Here is a 22,283-nt window from a genome sequence, read left to right on the forward strand (position 1 = left end):
TTCGTGTATTTTGTAGATTAAATGGAACTAGAATCATGGTGTTTAACTCACCATAACTTATTTTAATTTAGCTAGACATATATTATGTCAGAAGATATAAATAAAAAGATAGACTAACCTTTAAAGGAGTTATAGAACTGAAGTAAGCAAAAGAATTCAGGAGCAGAGTTATGAAGACAAAGGATTTTATCTATGATAATATTTTACAACGAGCGTAAACTTACAAGAGTGCAGAAGAGAAGCGTGCTTGATGAAGCACAAAAAACCTCTATATATAGAGGGAAATGATTCACTATTTGAATCAGTAAAACTAGACTGTTACAATCGGTATCTGGTAAGCAACAATAATTACAAACGACAAAGAAAAATGATAAAAGGGTCAATTATTGATGCCGGGTGCGCTATGTGGGCCCCATCGTTCACATCAAAAATGACAAAAGCATAAAAATACAAAAACTAAAAGAAAAGCAATTGTTGATGGCTTTTGAATTGTCGGCCATGTGCAATAGTATCCTTTAGAAAGGAATCTTTATTAATTTAATTAATTCATTGGCTCTTTGTCTTTTTGTCCTCTAGATCCAACGGGGTAGATCATGGCATCGAAGATATCTTCTGTAGTAGGTTCATAATCCGGCTGAGATTCTCCGGCCAAATTAGAATCAAAAGATCCTTGAGAGGATGTTGACATTGTATCATCCTTTTGAGTCGTCGAGAAAGTGGAACAAAATTGTTGTTTCATATACTCCATAGTTCTGACAATTATTTGATTTTCGGTTTCACTGGGATATTTCCTTTGGAAGTAATTCTTCATCTGAATTAAAGGATTTGGTTGAGAACTTTGTTCTTTATCCTTATTGATTTTATCTTCTTTAATGGCCTTTTCAACGTTATTGATCAAAGATTTAACATCTTCAGGGCTCATCTTAGACCACCATTTGTAAAAGAATATTCTTTGAAGAATTGGAATATTTAAATTATCTCTAGCCACTTTTAGTGACCATCTCCATATCCAAGGTATCTGGAATTTGATGAAGAACATCATTGGACTTTGTCCTGTGATTAATTCATCTGGCTTAATTCTTGTGATAAGGGGACTATTGTCACACCAATCTTTATATAGTTCTGGCAAATTTTCTGGTAATATTTCATTTGTTATAGGACCAAATTTTGTCCACCATTTACAAAACCAATTTGGTATGGATTTAGTGACAATTTGGGGGTTTATTGAGAAAAACCAAGAATGCTTATTCTTTGGATTCTGGTAATAAAAAGCTTGTGTAAAAGCTTGGACATAGTCCCAGTAATTAAAGGAGATAATTTTATCTTCAGCTATTTTAATAGCTTTTTCTTTATTGGGATCTAATCCCCATTCTTTTGGAGACAAAATTTTTGTAATATGACATTTGCTAAAATTTATAAAAATTTTTGGATCATTATTATGATAATAATGAGTGATTGTCACAGATTCTGTGAATATTAGAAGAAATTCTAAATGAGGTCTAGATTTTCCAGTTAGACCAGGATAATCCCTTGATTCGAGGTATCTAGTTCTAATATACCAGCCGTCATTATTGGCTAATTCAATATCTTCTTTTTCAATATGAAAAACATTTTCAGTAACAGGATTTTCGAAATATTCCGAAATCTGTTCTTCAGAATTGGCTGCTTCTTTATAAGATATTATCTTGTTAGAAGTCTGTGAAGAAGATGCTTCTTCTTTTTTCTGAGTGGTAAATGATGCTTTACCTTTGTTGTAAGAAATTGTAGTCCAATCCCCTATTAGGGGAGTGTTCAATTCATGGTAAGGCAATATATTATTACCTCTACCCCTACCATAGCCTCCTGGGCCACAGCCTCTTCCTTTTCCCCTATTAGGGGTTGTCATTTCCCTGTAAAAAATCACGGGTCAAATAATCAGCAAGAGAATTATTTTCTCCTTTAATAAATTGAATATCAAATTCAAACACAGCTAACTGAGATTGCCATCCTGCAAATATTTGCTTAGAAACAAGATTCTTAACGTCTTTTTCTATTATTTGTTTAGCAGAACTGCAATCAATTCTTAATAAGAATTTTTGATTTAATAAATCGCTTTGAAATTTTGAAATGCATTTAATAATAGCAAGCATTTCTTTTTTAATTGTTGAATACTTTGCTTGGGTCGGATTCCATTTACCCGAATTAAATCTTATTAGAACTTCCTTATTATTTTCAGGTATAACCTGTTTAAGAATGCCACCATATCCAATATCGGATGCATCAGTTTCAACTATTTTGAAATAATTTGGATTGGCCAAAGAAAGACAAGGAAGACATTTTACCTTAGATTTAATTCTTTGGACAGCCTCAGTGTGCTTGTTTGTCCAAGGTTTAGGATTATTTTTAAGTCTATTATATAAAATAGATGTGTCTTTAGCAAAATCTTTATAATAGTCTGAAATATAATTCAGGCTTCCAAGAAATCTTTGTAATTGTTTCTTATCAATAATAATATCTGGAAATTTAGAAGCAAATTCAATACTTCTTTGAATTGGAATAATTGTTCCATTATAAATTTCATGTCCTAAAAATCTAACTTTTGTTTGAAAAAGTTTCATTTTAGGAGCAGATATAACTAACCCACTTCTTTTTATAATATCCTTGAATATTTTCAAATGCTTCATATGTTGATCTATGTTTTTAGAGAATATCAAAACATCATCAATATAAACAATTATGAATTCAGAATATGCATTAAAAATGTCATTCATAATTTTTTGAAATTCAGAAGGGGCATTTTTAAGCCCAAAAGGAAGGACAATCCATTCATACTGTCCAAAAGGAGTAGTAAAGGCAGTTTTATATCTATCTTCTTCAGCAATTTGTATCTGCCAATATCCAGATTTCATATCAAATTTAGAAAAGATCAAAGCATTATTTAATCTATCTAATAAATCTTTTTTATTAGGGATAGGATATCTGATCCATTTTAAAGCTTTATTAAGAGGTTTATAATTTATAACCAATCTAGGAACTCCACGTTCTTTCTCAGCGGCGTTATTAACGTAAAAAGCTGTACAACTCCAAGGAGATTTGGATTTTCTAATCAATCCTTTATCTAAAAGGGTTTGGATTTCCTTTTGACAAAGATCAAGATAATCTTGATTCATTTGGGCAGGTCTAGCCTTAGTTGGGATTTGGTTTTCATTAAAATCATCAACATAAGGTAAAGTTATAACATGTCGTTTTCTTTCCCAAAAAGCATTAGGGAGATCACTACAAACTTCATTTTGAAATTGGTTTTCAATAGTCTTAATTTGCCTTTTAATCTCATCTTTATTAAGTTGATCGTTAAGGTTTCTAAAGTTAATTTCTTCTTTTAAAAAACATAATTGTTTTTCCTTTTTAAGTAAAATATCTTTTACTTCGTTTAACATTTTAGTTTGAGGATCCGTAATGAATTCAAACACTACTTTCTTATTCTTTAAAAAGGTAGTAATTCCCTTTTGATCAATATTATTAATAGGCATAATAGCATTTAAAAAAGGAGTGCCTAATATAATCCTATGTGTTAAATTTTTTATTAAAATGAAATGAGTTGGTAAACACACATTTTTATTACAAACATAAGTGTTAGTTAATTTATACTTAACCTGGAGTTTATTACCTCCAGCATGAGAAATAGACTGAGTAGTTTTCTCAAAATATTTGGTCGGGATAATTCCCTCTTGGATACAATTTAAATCTGCACCACTATCTATTAAAGCGATTTCGTCTTCAAGAATAAATTCTTTATTAATAACAAGAGTAATTTTAACAAACCATTTTTGTGAAGTTACTCTTTCTAAAAGGTTTAAATAACCCTTTTCATGGTTATCATCAGAGGTAGAAGCAATTTCTTCTATAGAAATATTAGTGTTTTTACCCTTTTCTAACACACTAATTCTTTGAGATAATATATTATTGTCTCTTTTAATCTGAATAATTTCAGTTTTTAAGAGATTTATTTCTCTCTTTAAATCATTAGTAGAAACAGGACTTTCTTTAATATTGGATTGATGAAATCTGGATAAGACTTCACTTAATTGATAAGGCGCTTCTATAATTAGAGGCGTTTCTTTTTTAGAATTTTCCTTTATAAGGTATTCCATCATCTTCCTTCTCAGATTATCATCCGGAATTGATTCTAAAACCTTTAGAGTTTCATCTTGTTCTTTAGTAAGAACATTTAATCCATTCATTTCAACAATAGCTTTCCAATAATCACATTGGCAATCATCATTGCTACTGGAATTATCAGAATCAGAAGACGATTCATTAATAACCTCAATATCATTATCTGAGGAAAGATTAGCACTATGTTCACTATCACTATTAATAAGAAGAACCTTTTCTAATTGAAGGCGAAGATTATTATCTTCAATCTCGTTTAGAGCCTTTTTCGTCCAACATTGGTTGGCATAATGGCCCACTTTGCCACATTTATGGCAAGTTACACCCAAATTTTTGGCTTTTCTTTTTCTATTATCCTTATTAGGACTCTTATCTTTAAATTTATTTCTAGAAAAATTCTTTCTATGTTTATGTCTCTTCTTATTAGCAGATTTATAGACTTCTTTATTATTTCTATGGGTTTTCTTACCAGAAATCTTGTCTTTCTCCTTACCTTTATTAGGAGGGTTTCCTAGATCAAAAGCAAATTGTTCACAGAATTCACCTAATTGGTGTTTTTCTGTTAATTTTTGTTTTTTCAATTGATTTTTCAATTTTAAGTCGTTACATAAAGTTAATCCTTCATTGATACATGTCCCAATAATTTGGCCATAAGTTAAGTTTGGGTAGTTAATATTTACCCCGTCATTTTTATTTCTTAAGGATTGTCTAATCCTTTCAGCAAATAAATAAGGAAGACCATCAATAAATTTTGATTTCCAATGATCGGCATTGGGGTTTTTTATTTGAAAAACTCTTGATAAAAAAGTGTCTTTATACCATCTAAAGTGAGTTAAAGATGGACATCTCAAATTTTGAAGAAGAGTATTTAATTTTTCAGCTATAGGAACATTAGCTCCTACAAAATGATGAAGAATAGCAAGGCCCAGAGTGTAGACGGCGTCTTCTTCTTCAGTTTTTAAAGTAGTATTACTGGGACCTTCTACTTTAACAATTGTTTTCTTATGGTTTATAACCTCTAGTCTTTGATCTTCATTAAGATAATGGTCCCACCAACCTCTAAGTTGTCCAACAAACCCAGTTATAATAAATTGGGCTATAGATCTATCAGGGTTTCCCTGTTGTTTACAAACAGTGGAATACATAATCATACGATGTATAACATCAATAATTTGTTTCTCATTTAAACCATCTATATTCCATTCATAAATGGATTTTCCAGAATAAGAAGTTTGATAAAAGTCTTTTTCTTCAAAAAGAACATCTTGCGGTGTGGGCCTTTTATAATAATATTGCTCTACAGATCTAGAGTTGTAAATAGGGTTTAATTCAGCAACATCTATGTCTTGATCTTTAAACATAGCAGTTAATTGGTCTATATTTCCAATTTCACTCTCATTATCGTTGCTCTCAGTATTACTGGAAGCATCAGAAATTTCTTTTTCAGATATAGTGCTAAGTTTAAGCTGATTAAGTTTTTGTTCAAGTATTTTAACAAATTCATCTGAATCATTATCCATTTTAAAACCTTCTATATTAATAGGTGGTTGAACCATAGGGGTTTCAATCAAAGATGTCGAAGAACTAGAAACATCAACAGATTTATTATCTGTTATGTGTTTTTCAAAAAGATTTTTTAAATTAATTAATTCTTTTTCCATAGAAATAAGTTGATCTCCTAAGCGAGTAAGAAAAGCATTCGCATAGTTTTGAGATCTAATTATAGGATTCAAATCTTGAAGAGTAATTTGATTATCACTAATTTTTTTACAAATATAGGCAGTGGACTCAACGTTTTGTCCTAAATTTGTACATTGCTCAAGAGGAAAAATAGATTCAACAATTTCTCCATTAGATAAATTCCAAGATCTTGATTTTAAGACTAAAATCTCGTTATTCATTTTTTCTAAAAAATAATTTAGAAACCATTTAACAAAAGGAATATAGTCCCTTTTGATACTAAGATCATTATAAAAATCTTGTTTTATCTGGGCTAATTCCCAGGGTTGAAAGGTTTTGAAAAACCATTTTCTAAATTCATTATATCTAGGCATTTCAAACTCATCATTGATAAGTTTTCTAAAATCACTTCCTGGTGTACAATCCATAAAAACATTATTGTTGTGGGAGATGATAACTTATCTCAGATTGAGTAGGTGATGTCCTACTTGTGGTATGTTGACTATAAATACCTTGAGGAATTTTATTTTCACTAATAATTATATTCTCAACAGATTCTAATTCTTCTTTTATTTGAGAAGAGGATGCTCTCGACATATTACTAGGTGCGGTATGAAAATCATTATTATCATATCTAGAAGATAAACTTCTAGGAATTGAAGATAGACTTTTAGGAATTGTTAAACTACGACGAGGATTAAATTTTACTTCTATATCCCCTTCAGTGGTTTGAATTATTTGATCTATATCCTTATTAAGGATAGGTTCGGGTTCAACCTCTTGTTGAAGATCCCAAGTCTCAGGGAAAGTTATTTCATCCCATCTAATCATTCTATTAGTAGCAATATTAGAAGTCAGAAGATTTGTCTGAACTAACGTTGTTTTTCCAGGAAAACTAATATTATCAGTTTTAACCCTAGGATTTAAGGTATTTAAAACTTTATAATGAACTCTGTAACAGATAGCCATAATTTCACTACCTGGTTTAAAATTATATCCATTAGTGTGAATTTTTAATTGCATAGCATCATAAAGATTTTTATCAGTCATAGACAAGGTTATATTAGGAAAAATATCAAAATAAACTGGTCCATGACAAAGACTAGTTTCAATTAAAGCTGCTAGAGAGGATTTAAAATCTTTACTTCTTCCATCTCTAACATAAGCCATTAGGCTAGCGTTTAGACCTAGCAAAGTTAAAGGTTTAAAAGCTACCTGAATTAGTCCAATATGGATGTAATTATAATTTTTGTAAGATTTTAAATCTTTTTCTCTGATTAGATTAATTTCCTTATTTTCATCAGACACTTGAATATTTTGTTCAATAGTTTTAACAGCCATACGAGATAATATATCAAATCTGCCAAAGCTATAAATTTGCTTAGGTGACACAGAAGGAATGGTCCATTTGTTTAATTGATCTAAATTGGTTGGATATTCAACCAAATCTCTATTTTTAATTAAATTATCTTGATATATATATATATATAACAATCTATGCGCATTTATAAGTTAGTACTTGACAAGGTAATACTAAAATCTTACAATAAAAACTGATTCCCTAAGCATACAATTGTTTAAGCCTACCTTGTATAACCATTCATCAAAGCTCAAAACAGGTGAGTGTAATTTCTCTAAAGAAAATTAAACCATATATCCTATGACCTTTTCCCTCATCTCAATACATGGCCAACAGCAAAATCAAGAATTTCTGACATCTACTATTCTTCACAATATTGTTGTGAATTTATATTATTCACTCTCTAAAGGTTCAAAAGTTTGACATTATCTGCAAAGCTATCCCTATAAACTGCCTACCATGACTTTTATGCAGCACAAAGAGTAACTACATTGAGACATACTTCTTCACCATAAAAAAAAAAGGATTAAAGGAATAGAAATGGATAGATAGAGATTTAACTAGCTGAATGCTATCTCCTGAAGGACTTGAAGTGTCTTTTAATGAACTGCAAGCAAAGGAAAGGAACAAAAGACATAAGTCATTCGGTGGATCATGATGATGGTTTGTTACTTAATAATATGGTGAGTGTATGCTCAAACGCCAAACTTTGTTTTGCATTTGAAATTGTCAAAACCTTAATTTTCCTCTAGGTACAAGTGGTACTTGTTGTGGCAACATGGTTTAAAAATCATAAGACGTGAAATATGACATAAAGAAATTAAGGGTTAAATATGTTTTTAGTCCTTACAAAATCACAAGTTTTTAAGTTTAGTCCCTATAAAATTTTAATGGTAATTTTAGTCTTCTATGATATTGTAGTTTGTAAGAATAATTTCTATTTTAAAAACTTTTTACAAAAAAATGGACGCTTTTAGTCCTCCAAAATAGTCCCTATAAAATATAAATAGGGACTAAAAGTGAATAAAAAATTTACAGGGACTAAACTTGCAAGCTTGTAATTTTACAAGGACTAAAAACATAAAAATATTGATAAAAGTCACATAGCTTTAAGGCACTAGATTGCCCTTTTCTTGTAAAAACTCTTTCAAGTTTAAGTCGTGTCTATGGATTCAGATCATCGCTAGTTTCAGGACCATGGTGGAGGATGGGTGGCCAAATGGTCGGACATACAAAGACCTACATGTTTTTCTTTTGATGATTCAGGATTAGACACTCCTTGCCACTAGATATAGGCTTCCATGAATGAGAAGCCCCTTCATAGCACCGTAACTTTTATGTTTTTTTTTTTTTTATTTTTTTATTTTGGTTTAATCTAAATGATGAATGTTTGTTTTTTATTTTGGATTTGGTTTAATTCGTACCTAAAAAAAAATTATGAATGAATGAATTTGTTTCTGATGATTTGTGTAATTCAGATTGCACAAGAGTGTGATACACAAAAACTTCTATGTGTTTTTTTCCTTCACAAGAGTCTATTTAAAGATAGAGTAAATTACACTCCCCTCCTCTCAAGATGCTTGAATTACACTCCCTTCCCCTCTTATGTTAAAATATACAATTCCCTCCCCTCTTATTCAAAACATATTAGAAAATATTTCATTCCCCTCCCTTAAGAGAAGCTTGAATTACATTCTCCTCCCCTCTTAAGTTAAAATCTACGCTTTAGTCCCTCAATATTTTTTTTTTAATTTCTAATAATCTAGCAAAAAAAATAATCTACCACACTTTAAAGAAAAATAGCATTGCGGGTTCATATTAATATAATCAAATTTTGAATACATACCTTTCTCTATTTTTTATTCACAATTTCATTAAAATATAGTTTTAAACCCTATTATAAAATATGAAACAACCCAAAATAAAATTAAAATATGTGAAACATTACTAAAGTCGATTAAGTATGGTTATTTAAAAGAGAATTTTATACTCTAAATTATAAAATTAATAACAAAATAATTAAATTTAATTGTCATTAACATTTAGATTATAAAGAAATGAATTTATATTTTTTAAATGGTGATTCAAAATTAATAATATATTACAAAAATATTTATTTATGTTAAAATAGATTAAAGTGTAGTCTATATTTAATTATTAAGGGAGTGAGTTGTAATTCAAACATCTTATAGGGGAGGGGAGTATTAATTTTATTTTTCAAGGGAGGGGAGTGTATATTTTAACATAAGAGGGGAGGGGAGGGGAGTGTAATTCAAGCATCTTTGAGGGGAGGGGAGTGTAATTTACTCTTAAAGATATTACCTATTCCATTATTTTTGTAATTACTTGGAGATTTTATGTTATATCTCATATTAAAAAAAAAAAAAAACTTAATAGATCATATAAAAAATATTAAGTTTTTTTTATGATTCATCGCGTATTTAAAAGAAATTATATCATATAAAAACATTTCGTTTTTCATCTCTCTATGAAATTTCTTCAATTTGTGGTCTTCCAAATGTTTTTTATCATTAATTTTAGGGTCATGTTAACTTGTGCCCTTAGGGCACAAGATAAGGAACCCAAAAGTAGAAATGTTCTCTTAAATTTTGTGCATTTTAATTATTATAAATTCAAAAAGTAAATTGAATGCACACATTTCAACAAAAAGTTATTATGTTGGATTCCTTATCTTGTGCCTTAAGGGCACAAGTTAACATTTTCCTTAATTTTAATATCTATTGTTGCATTGATTTGGGATCTAAAAGTGTACTCTTCTTTAAAGTTTCAGGTTCGATTCTCATCGATGTTAATTTAGGTGTGCTAAAAAATATCAATATATATTATTGAATAGAGTTATGAGACAATTATGTGGCAATGGCACGAGTATTTTCTTTAGCCATGTGGCACTTACGTGCTATGTTCAAGTTGATTTAACTATTGAGTTGTTGGCCTCCACAGCTAATAGCATGGCATTGGGGAAATTATGTCGATTGGATCTTGCCAAGCACATTGTTGTTTTAAATATGGAGTCGGGATTTGAACCACATCTCTCTATATAATTGTTCTTGCAACTATCAACTGAGTTGCGGTTGCACGACAAATCACAATTATTTATATTGGGAAGGAATTAGAGTTAAACCACCCCTATACATAACACTTCCTCTGTCCCTTTTTATAAGACTATTTAACACAAAAACTCTGACACTAAGAGCATCTACATTGGTGGGTGTTTCCCTTAATTAGCACCAGAATAAATAAGCACCTCCATTGTGGAGAGAAAATGTTTGGTGCTTATAGAGAACGGTGGTTATGTAAGCACCCTCTTTCGCTTTAATTTTCGTGGGTCATACGTAATAAATTGTGCACAAATCAGGAAACTTTGTTGAAATACAACGACATTGAGTTATTTATATGACCTATTTAGTAGCTTTTTTGTGAAGTGCTGGGTTGGAGAAATTGGGTGATTATTAAGTAATATCATTGAAAATTATAAAATAGATGACGTGTACATGCATAACCCACTTAAGCACCAAAAATGGACTGCTCTGTTGTAGATGGTCTAAGAAATGTAGTCGAAGTAATAAATTTATCTTGAATGTGTATGTTATTACCAAATTACCCTTTATGTATAAATGCATCCAATGTTAACTTTTCAAATTTCAAGATGAATTTATAGTATTAATAAAATGTATATTTGAAAGAGAAATAATAAGATGAATCTAAAAATTTATATATGATCTTATATTTATGGACAACTATTTTTTTTAAATGATCTTATAATTATGCGAGATATATTGCCTAAATATGTGAAATGGAGAAGAGGTATAGCATCTTTTATTTTACTATTGTATTTCATCATAGTTAAATACACAATTTTATGTCCATAAATCCTAACTCAGTTGATAAAGATGTCGAAATTATTAAATCAGACGTTATGATCGGAGTTCGAATTCCGGCACTTTCACTTATATTTGTGAGTTTATAATAATTTAACATTTTGTGTGTGTTGTGTTTGTGCTTGCAAAAAATAATTCAACACAACATTTTATGTTATTCACATCACGTATTTTCAAATTCAAAAATTCATATCACATATTTTATGATATTTGTGTTGATTTGAAAATCTTTATTTATTTTTTGTACAACCATTAATCTAGAAGGATCGTATAAAAAATTATGTAAAAAATATTTTTCTAGATGTATCATATAAAAAATATTTAATAGAAAAACAGTAATCTATTTAATGTTCAAATTTAGTACAAATTGTATGATATTCGTACTTTCCCAGTAATTCCCAAAAAAATTGTTTTTGGACCCAAAAAATTGTATGCTACTCCATATCATATAAAAAAAAGAATCTATTAATCAAAATATGTAAAAGAGATCCTTTCACAGAGAAAAAAAAATACTCCCTTCGTTTCATAATACTTGTCCATTTTTGAAGAAATTACACATATCAAGGAATCAAATAAATGTTGTCATTTATTATGAAATTCTTTGTGTTTTTCTATAATGCTCTTACTCATTTATTATTTCATTCTATTATTTCTGTATCTACAATAAATAGGTAAGGGTATTATTGATAAACCAATAATTAATTTTGCATTGAAACTTGAAAGTGACAAGTAAAGTGAAACAAAATTATTCTACAAAATGGACAAGTATTGTAAAACGGAGGGAGTATATATTTTCTATTCAAAACTACATTTTCCTATCCTAACTACAACTTTTTTCATTTTCCTTTGTAATTTATGACTTCTTGACCATTTACAAAGTCTCTCACCGTCATTCACATTCACATGATCACATTCATTACTCATTTACTACATTTTGCAAAATTTCACAAAAACACAAAAATAATTGCAATGTGTAAGCCACACACCAAATAACCTTATTTAACGTAAGAGGTTAGTCTCTCACATCAACCGAGATTTCTTAAGAGAAATATCAACAATTACCGTAAAGATTACTACATATACGATTACGAATGGAACCTATGAAAAACAAAACGACATCATATCAAATAAAATACATTTTGTCTCCATCTTTCATAGTCAAAAAGGAAATTTTATACCAAATCCAAAGCTGAACGTACATCCAAATTTGTACAACTTATTTTGTTAGAAAATAAAAAATAGAAAAAAGTCAATCGGCTAGGTAGTGTAGTACAATAAATAATAAATTTTCTTATGAATATTATTTTCCTTTTTTACACACTTTTGTAGTACAACACAACTACCTATTACTACATTGTACGACATTACAAACACAAAGGTTGTTTCATTTTTTGCAATGTACTTTTCTTTTGTTATTATGGCTGACATAAAAATCGGATTGTACTGCAAAAATGTTAATCTGTTCGTGCAATCACACGTTTCAAGTTATATATATGATTTGATAAGATTTTCAGAACCTGCCTTGTGGTGGGTTTGTGAGATTCTTGTCTCACATTCTGAGTTTCTAAGATTTATTCATCACTTACACTCTCTTGTTCATTGTTGCAAAGGTACGATGATGTTTTTAATATTTAAGAGGTTTCATATTTCAACAACGTGAGAGTTGTTATTAGAATTTCAATCTTACGTGAGAGTTGTCAGAAACTAATTTTGGAATTCTCTCTCATGATCAAATTTCAAATGTCTTGCATGTTTAGATAAATTTGATTCTAGGTGCGTAGAATTGAGTTTTGACACGTTTAGACGTTTTTCAGTTGAATTGGTTTTACCTCGAGAATTTAGTCTAACTTGAAGCTAGAATGTTAAGCGTTAGACTTCTACAATTGATTTTCAGTCTTAATTTTATTCTTCAACCAACTTTTACTTATCCAAACATTTATGCAATCACTTTTGCTTAATCAATTCAACTCACTCTTAGTCGCAATCAATTTTACATAATCAATTCATTTAAAATCAATCCGTGTCTCGCAAAATAAATTTCGCTATGCTAACTATAATATTTATTCTACTTTCTTTGAAGATTGACTCACTTATTAGAAGCATAGGATTTGATGATTCCAATGGGCAATATAAGCAATGAAGAACAAGAACTCAGAGAGATTGAGAATTTAGAGAGAGAAGACGTAGAAAAGGTTGGAGTTGATGTAGAAGATGGAAGTGGAATAGCACCATGGACAAAACAGTTCACAATTAGAGGACTAATAACTAGCATCCTTATTGGTATAGTGTATAGTGTGATTGTGCTGAAGCTTAACCTCACAACTGGTCTAGTTCCTAATCTCAATGTTTCAGTGGCACTTCTTGGCTTTGTGTTCATTAAACTTTGGACTAAGATTCTTGAGAAAGCAAATATTGTTTCAACACCTTTCACTAGACAGGAAAATACCATAATTCAGACTTGTGCTGTTGCATGCTACAGTCCATCTTTTGGAGGTTAGTTTTTTTGTTTTGTTGTTATTTCAATATCTCCGTTTACAGTTTAAAATGAATTATTTTTGAAAAAACTTAATGGTTTTAATCCTCCAGTACCCAGCAGAATGGAGCCCTGGTAGTCTGGAGTTCGGCCAGGAGGTAAGTAAAGTATGGCCAAAGATTGTTCCTGCCAGGGTTACTCCCGTTCTCAGCTAAACCTTTAATCAAGTTCATTAACCATTTGTTTAACGATCATGATTTAATTTATTTTGTATGTAAAAATGAAGAATTGAAAGTGAATGATTTGTAATTTTCTAAATTTTACTTGTTGATTTATAGGTGGTTTTGGATCTTACCTTTTGGGTTTGAATAAGGCGACATATGAGCGAGTTGGGGGGGCTAGTACCCCAGGGAATACTCCTGACACCAAGGAAACTGGAATTGGCTGGATGACAGGCTTTCTCTTTGTAACTTACTTTGTTGGGCTAACAGCATTAATTCCCTTTAGAAAGGTATTGCTTATGAATGAATCTGGATTCTGTGCAGTCAAATAATGCTGTCAAATGGCAGCTATAGCAGCACTGTCTATAACTATATTGCGTAGCGGAATTTGAGCAAATCGTCGTTGCTCTGTGATACACTATTTACTTTACGTTATTGTTCCTGCAGTCACTACATCTTGGCCATTGGATGAAGGTTATACTGTTCATATTCTGACTTCACCAAATAAAGTTTAAAATACAAGCTCAGAATGAGTCGTATAATCTTCATCCAATGACCAATATAGTGATCGGAGGATATTTTGACGAAATCAAGTATATTTTTTAAGTAATAATATATTAATGTGGAATTGATGAAAGTTTTAATTTAAGATGAATTGACTTTAGGGTAACTTGATTGTTGTTTGCTATGTTATATAACAGATGATGATAATAGACTCTAAATTACCTTATCCAAGTGGAACTGCTACGGGTGTTCTTATTAATGGATTCCATACTCCTAAAGGAAATGTCATGGCCAAGTATGGTTATGAAACCAACTATGTTTATGTTATTTGTACTCTATTTGTTATTTCAAGATGAAAACGTATAAAACTAATTTGGCATCTTTCACAGGAAGCAGGTTAAGGGTTTCGCGCGGTTCTTCTCATTCAGTTTGCTTTGGTCTTTCTTCCAATGGTTCTATGCTGGTGATGGCCAATGCGGATTTGCCCAGTTTCCTACTTTTGGGTTGAAAGCGTGGAGAAACACGTGTGTAATTTGATTCCATCTCTCTCTTATATCAGTTGTTGCGTTAGTATTTTCTCTGTAGCCAGAGTTTGAACCGGTCCCTTAACTTCAACTGCTTTAACTCTCTTTTTTGTTTTATGAATCTGAACCATGAAACGATTGTTAATATTAACTGACTAGAATATTTGATATTTTTTTGCAGATTTTACTTTGATTTCAGCATGACATATGTTGGAGCAGGAATGATCTGTTCTCATCTTGTCAATTTATCATTGCTTTTTGGTGCTGTGGTTTCATGGGGAATTATGTGGCCGTTGATCAGAGTACTGAAAGGAAATTGGTTCCCTGAAAGTTTACCAGAGAGTAGCATGAAGAGTCTTAATGGTTATAAGGTATTTAACTGAGAAAAAATTGAAGGACACTATATTAGAACTGATTTGAGTTAATTTTTCCATTTTAAGCCTTAACTTTCATTTATTTTCATGATGCAGGTTTTTATTTCCATTGCATTAATCCTTGGAGATGGACTATACAATTTTATCAAAATTATATATTTCAGTGCCTTAAATTGTCAGGCCTGTATGAAAAAGAGGGATCACAGAGCAGGTAAATGTATGGCCTTTTAACACTTTTCACAGAACAAATAGTGATTTGTTATATTCTGCTACACTATAGCACTATAGCCACAATTGGACAACACTGAATCTAATGTGTATTTTTTTCACTACAGATTCCCATACAGATAATAGCCAGAACCGGACTCTAGACGATCTAACACGCGATGAATTCTTTGTAAAAGAAAGCATCCCAATATGGCTAGCATGTGTAGGGTATGTAGGACTCACCATAATTTCAATCACAGTTATCCCTCTCATATTTCCACAAGTGAAGTGGTACTTTGTGGTGGTTGCTTATCTCCTAGCACCAATTCTTGGCTTCTGCAATGCTTATGGTGCCGGCTTAACCGACATGAACATGTCCTATAACTATGGAAAGGTAGCACTTTTCATTCTTGCAGCCCTAGGAGGAAAAAGTAATGGTGTTGTTGCTGGACTTGTAGCATGTGGAGTAATAAAATCTCTAGCTTCAACTTCAGCTGATTTAATGCAAGATTTCAAAACTAGTTATTTAACTCTAACTTCACCAAGATCAATGCTTGTATCACAAACAATTGGTACAGCAATAGGTTGTGTTGTAGCACCACTCACAGCCTCTATTTTCTATCATACATATGATGTTGGAAACCCTAATGGTGAATACAAATCCCCTTATGCTATCATCTATAGAAACATGGCAACTCTTGGTGTTGAAGGCTTTTCAGCACTACCAAGCCATTGCTTGCAATTCTGTTATGGGTTTTTTGCATTTGCTTTGTTGGCTAACTTGTTGAGAGATTGGAATCCTAAAAATATTGGAAAGTGGGTCCCACTTCCAATGGCAATGGCTGTACCTTTTGTTGTAGGTGCTTACTTTGCCATTGACATGTGTGTGGGGAGTTTGGTAGTATTTGTTTGGAGTTGGATGAAAAAAAAGGAAGCAGGTCTGATGATTCCAGCTGTTGCTTCTGGTTTGATTTGTGGAGATGGGATATGGGTTCTTCCTTCAGCTCTTCTTGCTTGGTTTAAGGTTCATCCACCAATCTGTATGAACTTCTTGGCAAATAAGTAGAAGAAGAATTTAGATCTTTAGAGGAAATAGGTACAGTCAGATTTTGTTGTGTCTATTAGTTAGTCACTTAGTATTAAGTTCATAAAGATCTTAGTCAAAGAAGAATTTAGATCTAATTTGAAATGGCATAGGGACAATAAATGGAAAAAAATGTTTTGATAGTTGACAGTGATCACTGAATTGATGTAAATAGTTTTCTCAATTTGTTGAATTTAGAGCTAATTTAACCACTCATACACATCAATTTATTTTATAAGAACAACACGACTGTTAAATTTCATAAAGTAATGAGTTTGTATATTGCACATGTTAAAGCAACTAAAATTGGTAATTTTTTATTGAAAAACAACAATTATTTGTTAAAAAGTTATATATTTAATGTAAAATGCACAAGTTTCAATACAAACTTACTATTTTAAACTTCTTAACATTGCAACCTCTAGCATGTTAGACAAACCCCTTCAATTTATGAAATTTAACAGTCGCGTTGTTCTCATAAAATAAATTGATGTGTATGTGTGGTTAAAAATATTTAATAAGGCAACATGAATTTCATTGAAAAATTGTTCTTAACAAGGTAATACTAAATTAATCTCATTGTTGTCTCCATTATTTTTGAGGAATTTATAGGTTAGTACTGAACAAGGTAAAATCTTTTCTAAATTTATTACATAATTTATATTGTTTTTTCAAGTTTATTTTTTAAAAAAGAGAATTTGTTTACTTTTTCATCATAATATTTATTACCAAGGTGGAATTTTATTAGTACTGAACTTCATTATAAGTTACCACAGCAAAATCAAGAATTTCTGACATCTACTATTCTTCACAAGATATAGTAAATTTATATTATTCACTTTGTAAAGGTTCAAAATTTTGACATTATCTGTAAAGCTATAAACAGTCTACAAAGTATTTTATGCATCAAAAAGTGTAACTACATTGAGCCATACTTCTTCACCATAAAAAAAATAAAAATAATAGGATTATAGGAAGAGATATAGAGAGATAGAGATTGAACTAGTTAAATGCTATCTCCTGAAGGACTTCAAGTGTCTTTTGATGAACCTGCAAGCAATGGAAAGGAACAAAAGACATAAGTCATTCAGTGGATCATGATGATTAAATGGCTTGTTACTTTATAATATGGTGAGTGTATGCTTAAACGCCAAACTTTGTTTTTCGTTCGAATTTGTCAAACCTGCATTTTCATTTAGCTACAAGTGGTATTTGTGGCAACATGGTTTAAAGATCATAATAAACACCAAATATAACATGAAGAAACAATAGAGAAGAAAAAATAATAACTTTAGTTGTTCTTAGCCCATTGATTTAGCACCTAGTTACCTTCCATGGGATAATTAAAGATCGGTTAATCAATTTTCAAATGAAAAATAGAGATAACATGACAATTTTAAAGAAGCTTATGCATAAAATTAGAAATAGATATTTATGACAGGCTAATGTATGCACGTTATTTTGAAAATAGAAACATTTATGGATTTGGTAAAGTGTGAAAGAATTTACCCATTCCAGATGTTGTGCAGTGATACCATTGTCAGATCCAGCATATATACCAGACAAGACCTGGCAAAAATAGAAAAGTATCAACTGGAAGTGCAAACACAGGCAGAGAAGGTCATTCAAATCTACTGTATGATAGAGTAATAATCAGGATATATATCAAGAACTGAGTATGGGAAAAAGTTATCAAAGTAAAACAGTTTGGATTCCCAATAGAGTGAAATTTTCAACTGAACCAAGTATTTTACAATTATATGTACATTGCTTCAAAGATAACCATTCATCATAAAAAATATGGCATAACATTACCTTAGAGACTGTTTCGAGAAACATGCCCGGGCGTACAGGATGTGGCTTCCGTCCTGTCACACTTGCCTGGATATCATGACAGACAAGTTAAATATGCTGTTGACTATAAATTGAATGCATGTAAAACACATTCACATGTTAAATTATCCAAGTCATCCAATTCAACTCACCCTTCCAGCAAATCCTACTGAAACCCTGTCATCATCATCGTTGCCAGTGTTGTCTGCACCTTCATCTTTTCCGAGCATCACATTTCTTATCATATCCAGCACAACTTTCCCAGGTTTTAAGGCCACCAATTTAGTTAAGAAGTTCACCTGCAATGCCAACAGTTTTAATGATGCCGAAAGCATATTTTTTGCAACGAATAACTATTTAGTTTTAAATCTATACATATCTAGTGGAAATTTCCAAGCCCTTTTAACACAAACAACAGAATTGTGTGAAACTGAAAATAAAATATGCAAACTTCACATCAACATACCTCAGCCGGAGGTAGAGTATATAATCCACGGTCATTTCTTTCGTCCAAAATCCCCCCTCCCATCATATCACGAGCTTCTTCTCTAATCAAAACAAGCCTTGCAAGCAGTTTTCGATCTGGCACAACAGGACGAGTTTCCATTGTCTGTAAACAATTAATCAAACAGTGTTTAAAATTCATGTGGTTTCCTTGGCAAGAATTATTTTTCACAGAAAAAGAAATAAATAGAAAACAAAAATTAATAAAAATATGAGTGAGCCCTCCAATATTGAGAACCTCTACAGAACTTGATAAAAGTATTAGTACAAGACATTTTAATGATTAAACAACTGTATGAATGAAGGACATAGTAATTCATATAATACTTAAAGTTTGTATCAATACCTCTAATAAATCATCAGCCTGGTTAGCTATGTCATTTAGATTTGCCCCTGGGATATGAATCTTCAAGTCATTCTCGCCTTTAAATAAACCGCCACCAGCTGCAACTCGGCGTAACAATTCATATCTGCTTTCCTTTTTGGGAGTTCTACATAGAAGACCAATTACTTGAACCTAAAAGATGAAGGGAGGAGTTCACATTGGTATACAACATTACAACTTGGAACTAATCAGAAAAGTGTTCGAGAAGTGGCTTAAAGAAGTTCCTTACCTGGGGTGGGCATTTTTTAGTTAGATGTGATAATACTGTCTCTTTGATAACTTCCAACAGTGACTTGCGCTGCATCGAAATATATGCACAGTTAGGTCCCAGCATGTGTGTGCGTGTTGCGATTATTAAGCTTGCTAGGCTAAATGGTATTTTGGTTAATTTGGTCTGTTAGGGCTTTGATTTAGAGTTGTTACAAATGAATCCAAATGTAGATAGTAATAGATTATAGTTGGAGACCTTTCCAAATGGAATGGAGTGTGGATGATTCTATGTATAATACAACAAGTTTTAAACTTTAGTCTGAAAATCACACCTTATCATCCTGGTCCTTCTCAGCAAGCTCGATCATGTAATCAAGGGCCATCATGAAATCAGATTCCATCTGATCAACTCTCTTACCAATAACTCCTTGTGCAGCCAACTCCACTGCTACTTTCTCAGATTCTTCATCCATATCCATATCTTCCAACTGAAGCAATAACAAATGTATACATGTAACGTAGGGGTTAGCAACAACGTTCCACATTGAAATTCAAGTTCAACAACTTATCATTGTTTGCATGGTAAAATTGCACACTGCAGTCCTGTAATCACGCAATTGCCGATCTAAATCAACATATCAAGACCTGACGACTTGCGCTCTGACTTTGTATTTTGGACCCAATTGATAAGGTCATTCTTTTTAAACAAAAGATCTCTCTAAGGAGTAGGGTCCTGTTTAGTTAAATTGTTTAATTAAGTGCTTACCATTTAAGTGTTTCTATATAAGCTATTTCTATGACATAACAAAATAAAATTAAGTCAAATTGTTTTCTTATAAGTTATAAGTTGTTTTTACAAGATATACTTGAGAGCTTAAAAACAAGTTGAAAACAACTTATGGCCGTTCTGTCGTATCTTGTACACTTCTGTCTAGTACTCGCCATCTTGCGAATCAAATGCACACTAAGTGCTCATAGCATAAATGCTTATCATTTAAATGTTTGCCTATAAGCAATTTCTATAACAAAATATAAAGTAAAATTGCTTTAAGGTAAGTTATAAGTTGTTTTCATAAGCTCACGGTCATATCATAAACTATTTCTATAAACTCTCTCAAACAAAGTCTTACAGTCACATATGCTTACACTAGAACATAAGCTGAAATAAGTCAATTGAAATAAAAAGAACTTACAAGAGTAATCATTTCTTGAAGAACGGAGATAACTTGATCACCACCTTTAAGAAGTGCATCACGTTGAGCAGATGTATCAGAAGTATTCTCCTCTGAGTTTTCATTTCGGTTAAGAAGTTCGTTAAGTGGAAATCCACCACCAACTTCATAACTCGTATCGCTGCTTCTACTGCTGTTTAACACAATTAATCGATTCTTCTGCTTCAACTTTAAATGCTGAAATTGGTGAGTGGAAGTTAGTAAGTTTGGAATATATGAATGAAAAATTTTAGGATAAGTTTGTGTGGGAAGCGTGAACAAGATTGAAGCGCTAAGCATTTCGTTTATTTTCTTTTTCTTTTCTCTGTTTTCAGTTCGTGTTCATGATAATGATTTTGGGTTCTATGTCGGGGTTTGTGGGTTTTAGCTACATATTACTATCGTAGCTGTGAAATTTATTTATTTTATTAAACTGATTTAATATCAACGAGCCGTCTTAGCTCAGCTGGTAGAGCGCACGGCTTTTAACCGTGTGGTCGTGGGTTCGATTCCCACAGACGGCGTACTTTTTATTTTCTTCCTTCAACATAAGCATTAGATGTTTTTGTTTTCATGTGTTAGTTTAATGTGTTAGTTTAATGTTCAATAAATGCTTATATCTGTTGCACAACAAAAAATGCTTGACGTGATATGACTGTTCTTTTTCTTTTCATTTTTGATTCTGTAGAAGTCCTTAAAACTGTCTCCTTGGTCTCTATGATTGTAAATTTGCAAAATAAGACATCGTTGTATTTCTCTAACCTTGATTAATAATTTCAATGATATTTTATTTTTAGTCAAAAAAATGTATTATTTAATACTTAATATGAGTGGTGATACCATTTATATAGATTAATTAATTCATGTGCTTTGAGACCAAAGGATAACTATGTTGAAATTTATTAGCTGAAAAATTAATCATATAAAGTTATGCAAATTGACAATCTAATTGTCCAAAAAAAAAAAAGATCATTTTACCTTGACTAGGATAAAAAAAAAAAAGACATCAACTATGTGGTCATTGCATGTTGATGCCATGCCAACTCCTTTGAATTGAATGTGCATGTTAGAACAAGTTATTATGGATTAAAATTGATAATTTCCAGGCGATTATCACAGAAATATATGAAAAGAGTGAAAGAGACTATTAGGTTTATAGTTTAGCATGCTTTTTTTTAAGCACAGTTGAGCATGTTATAAACCCTAGTAGAATCATCTACCTAGGATTATTGTTATTTGAGGTGTATTAGAGCATATTTGATTTAATCAAAGCTATACATTTTCACCACTTTTGACAGTTTGTGGATCGGAGTATTGCATTCTGATGCTATGTAATTTTGGAGAACAAAATATGATTTTATTTCTCCCAATTCAAGGTCATATATAGATGCTATTCATTAGAAAAATGTTTCAAAAACCTGGGAGAAAAAGTCTATCACTCAAATATTTCAACCCACAATTCTCTTGAAAGCCATTCATAACGTGAGTAAGGACTTGATTCTGGAATTTCTGCATGGGTCATATATAGATACTATAAAGGAAATCGGGTTGCTTCTCTTTTATTTCATTAATAATGATAATTTAGTTGGTTATGTATGCAATGCTGCATCAGCATTACACAAAAATTAGGTTTCAACAACAAAGGATTAAATAAACCATTAT

At 31.2% G+C, this 22,283-nt stretch overlaps 4 protein-coding genes and 1 non-coding gene across 8 annotated transcripts; 2 read left to right on the forward strand and 3 right to left on the reverse strand.

The window, feature by feature from the left end:
- Nucleotides 1-541: 541 nt before the first annotated feature.
- On the reverse strand, nt 542-1,998 carry LOC146952851 (uncharacterized). The gene has a single exon (XM_085740485.1). The coding sequence runs from the start codon at nt 1,883-1,885 to the stop codon at nt 542-544; it is 1,344 nt and encodes a 447-aa protein (XP_085596611.1). The 5' UTR covers nt 1,886-1,998.
- On the reverse strand, nt 1,970-5,672 carry LOC146952852 (uncharacterized). Its single transcript, XM_085740497.1, has 2 exons — nt 2,223-5,672; nt 1,970-1,987 (listed from the first exon to the last, which is right to left on the reverse strand). Exons 1-2 carry the CDS (start codon nt 5,670-5,672, stop codon nt 1,970-1,972), a joined length of 3,468 nt encoding a protein of 1,155 aa, XP_085596623.1.
- A 6,938-nt stretch (nt 5,673-12,610) lies between these two features.
- LOC146952853 (metal-nicotianamine transporter YSL3-like) lies at nt 12,611-16,690 on the forward strand. 4 transcript variants are annotated; one of them, XM_085706624.1, is made up of 8 exons: nt 12,611-12,701; nt 13,172-13,584; nt 13,903-14,075; nt 14,487-14,584; nt 14,679-14,813; nt 14,995-15,184; nt 15,284-15,404; nt 15,523-16,690. In XM_085706624.1, exons 2-8 carry the CDS (start codon nt 13,203-13,205, stop codon nt 16,458-16,460), a joined length of 2,037 nt encoding a protein of 678 aa, XP_085562750.1. In that variant the 5' UTR covers nt 12,611-12,701; nt 13,172-13,202; the 3' UTR covers nt 16,461-16,690. The 4 variants fall into 4 exon arrangements, with proteins under 4 accessions (XP_085562750.1, XP_085562762.1, XP_085562755.1 ...); XM_085706636.1 differs by having other exon boundaries at nt 15,535-16,690; XM_085706629.1 differs by having other exon boundaries at nt 15,284-15,398.
- Nucleotides 16,691-17,259: 569 nt separating this feature from the next.
- On the reverse strand, nt 17,260-20,988 carry LOC146952854 (protein PEP-RELATED DEVELOPMENT ARRESTED 1, chloroplastic). Its single transcript, XM_085706660.1, has 9 exons — nt 20,604-20,988; nt 19,743-19,898; nt 19,430-19,498; nt 19,162-19,332; nt 18,778-18,921; nt 18,464-18,610; nt 18,294-18,359; nt 17,988-18,047; nt 17,260-17,528 (listed from the first exon to the last, which is right to left on the reverse strand). The coding sequence occupies exons 1-9, from the start codon at nt 20,919-20,921 to the stop codon at nt 17,481-17,483; spliced, it is 1,179 nt and encodes a 392-aa protein (XP_085562786.1). The 5' UTR covers nt 20,922-20,988; the 3' UTR covers nt 17,260-17,480.
- Nucleotides 20,989-21,072: 84 nt separating this feature from the next.
- TRNAK-UUU (transfer RNA lysine (anticodon UUU)) lies at nt 21,073-21,145 on the forward strand. Its single transcript has one exon. It is a non-coding gene; the product is annotated as a tRNA-Lys (tRNA).
- The last annotated feature ends 1,138 nt before the right edge of the window (nt 21,146-22,283 follow it).

The sequence above is a fragment of the Medicago sativa genome, chromosome 1 (assembly GCF_051527215.1).
Source record: "Medicago sativa cultivar Bolivia chromosome 1, Bolivia_mono, whole genome shotgun sequence".
Taxonomy (NCBI): domain Eukaryota; kingdom Viridiplantae; phylum Streptophyta; class Magnoliopsida; order Fabales; family Fabaceae; genus Medicago; species Medicago sativa.

What these genes read in the sequence shown, in the direction of transcription:
- LOC146952851 (XM_085740485.1), bottom strand. Translation starts at nt 1,885, where the DNA reads ATGACAACCCCTAATAGGGGAAAAGGAAGAGGCTGTGGCCCAGGAGGC.
- LOC146952852 (XM_085740497.1), bottom strand. Translation starts at nt 5,672, where the DNA reads ATGGATAATGATTCAGATGAATTTGTTAAAATACTTGAACAAAAACTT.
- LOC146952853 (XM_085706624.1), top strand. Translation starts at nt 13,203, where the DNA reads ATGATTCCAATGGGCAATATAAGCAATGAAGAACAAGAACTCAGAGAG. An exon ending in TTGAAAGCGTGGAGAAACAC is followed by an intron (nt 14,814 to 14,994) that starts GTGTGTAATTTG and finishes ATTTTTTTGCAG; the next exon opens with ATTTTACTTTGATTTCAGCA. An exon ending in AGAGTCTTAATGGTTATAAG is followed by an intron (nt 15,185 to 15,283) that starts GTATTTAACTGA and finishes TTCATGATGCAG; the next exon opens with GTTTTTATTTCCATTGCATT.
- LOC146952854 (XM_085706660.1), bottom strand. Translation starts at nt 20,921, where the DNA reads ATGCTTAGCGCTTCAATCTTGTTCACGCTTCCCACACAAACTTATCCT. An exon ending in TTCAAGAAATGATTACTCTT is followed by an intron (nt 19,899 to 20,603) that starts GTAAGTTCTTTT and finishes TTATTGCTTCAG; the next exon opens with TTGGAAGATATGGATATGGA. An exon ending in CTAAAAAATGCCCACCCCAG is followed by an intron (nt 19,333 to 19,429) that starts GTAAGGAACTTC and finishes TTCATCTTTTAG; the next exon opens with GTTCAAGTAATTGGTCTTCT.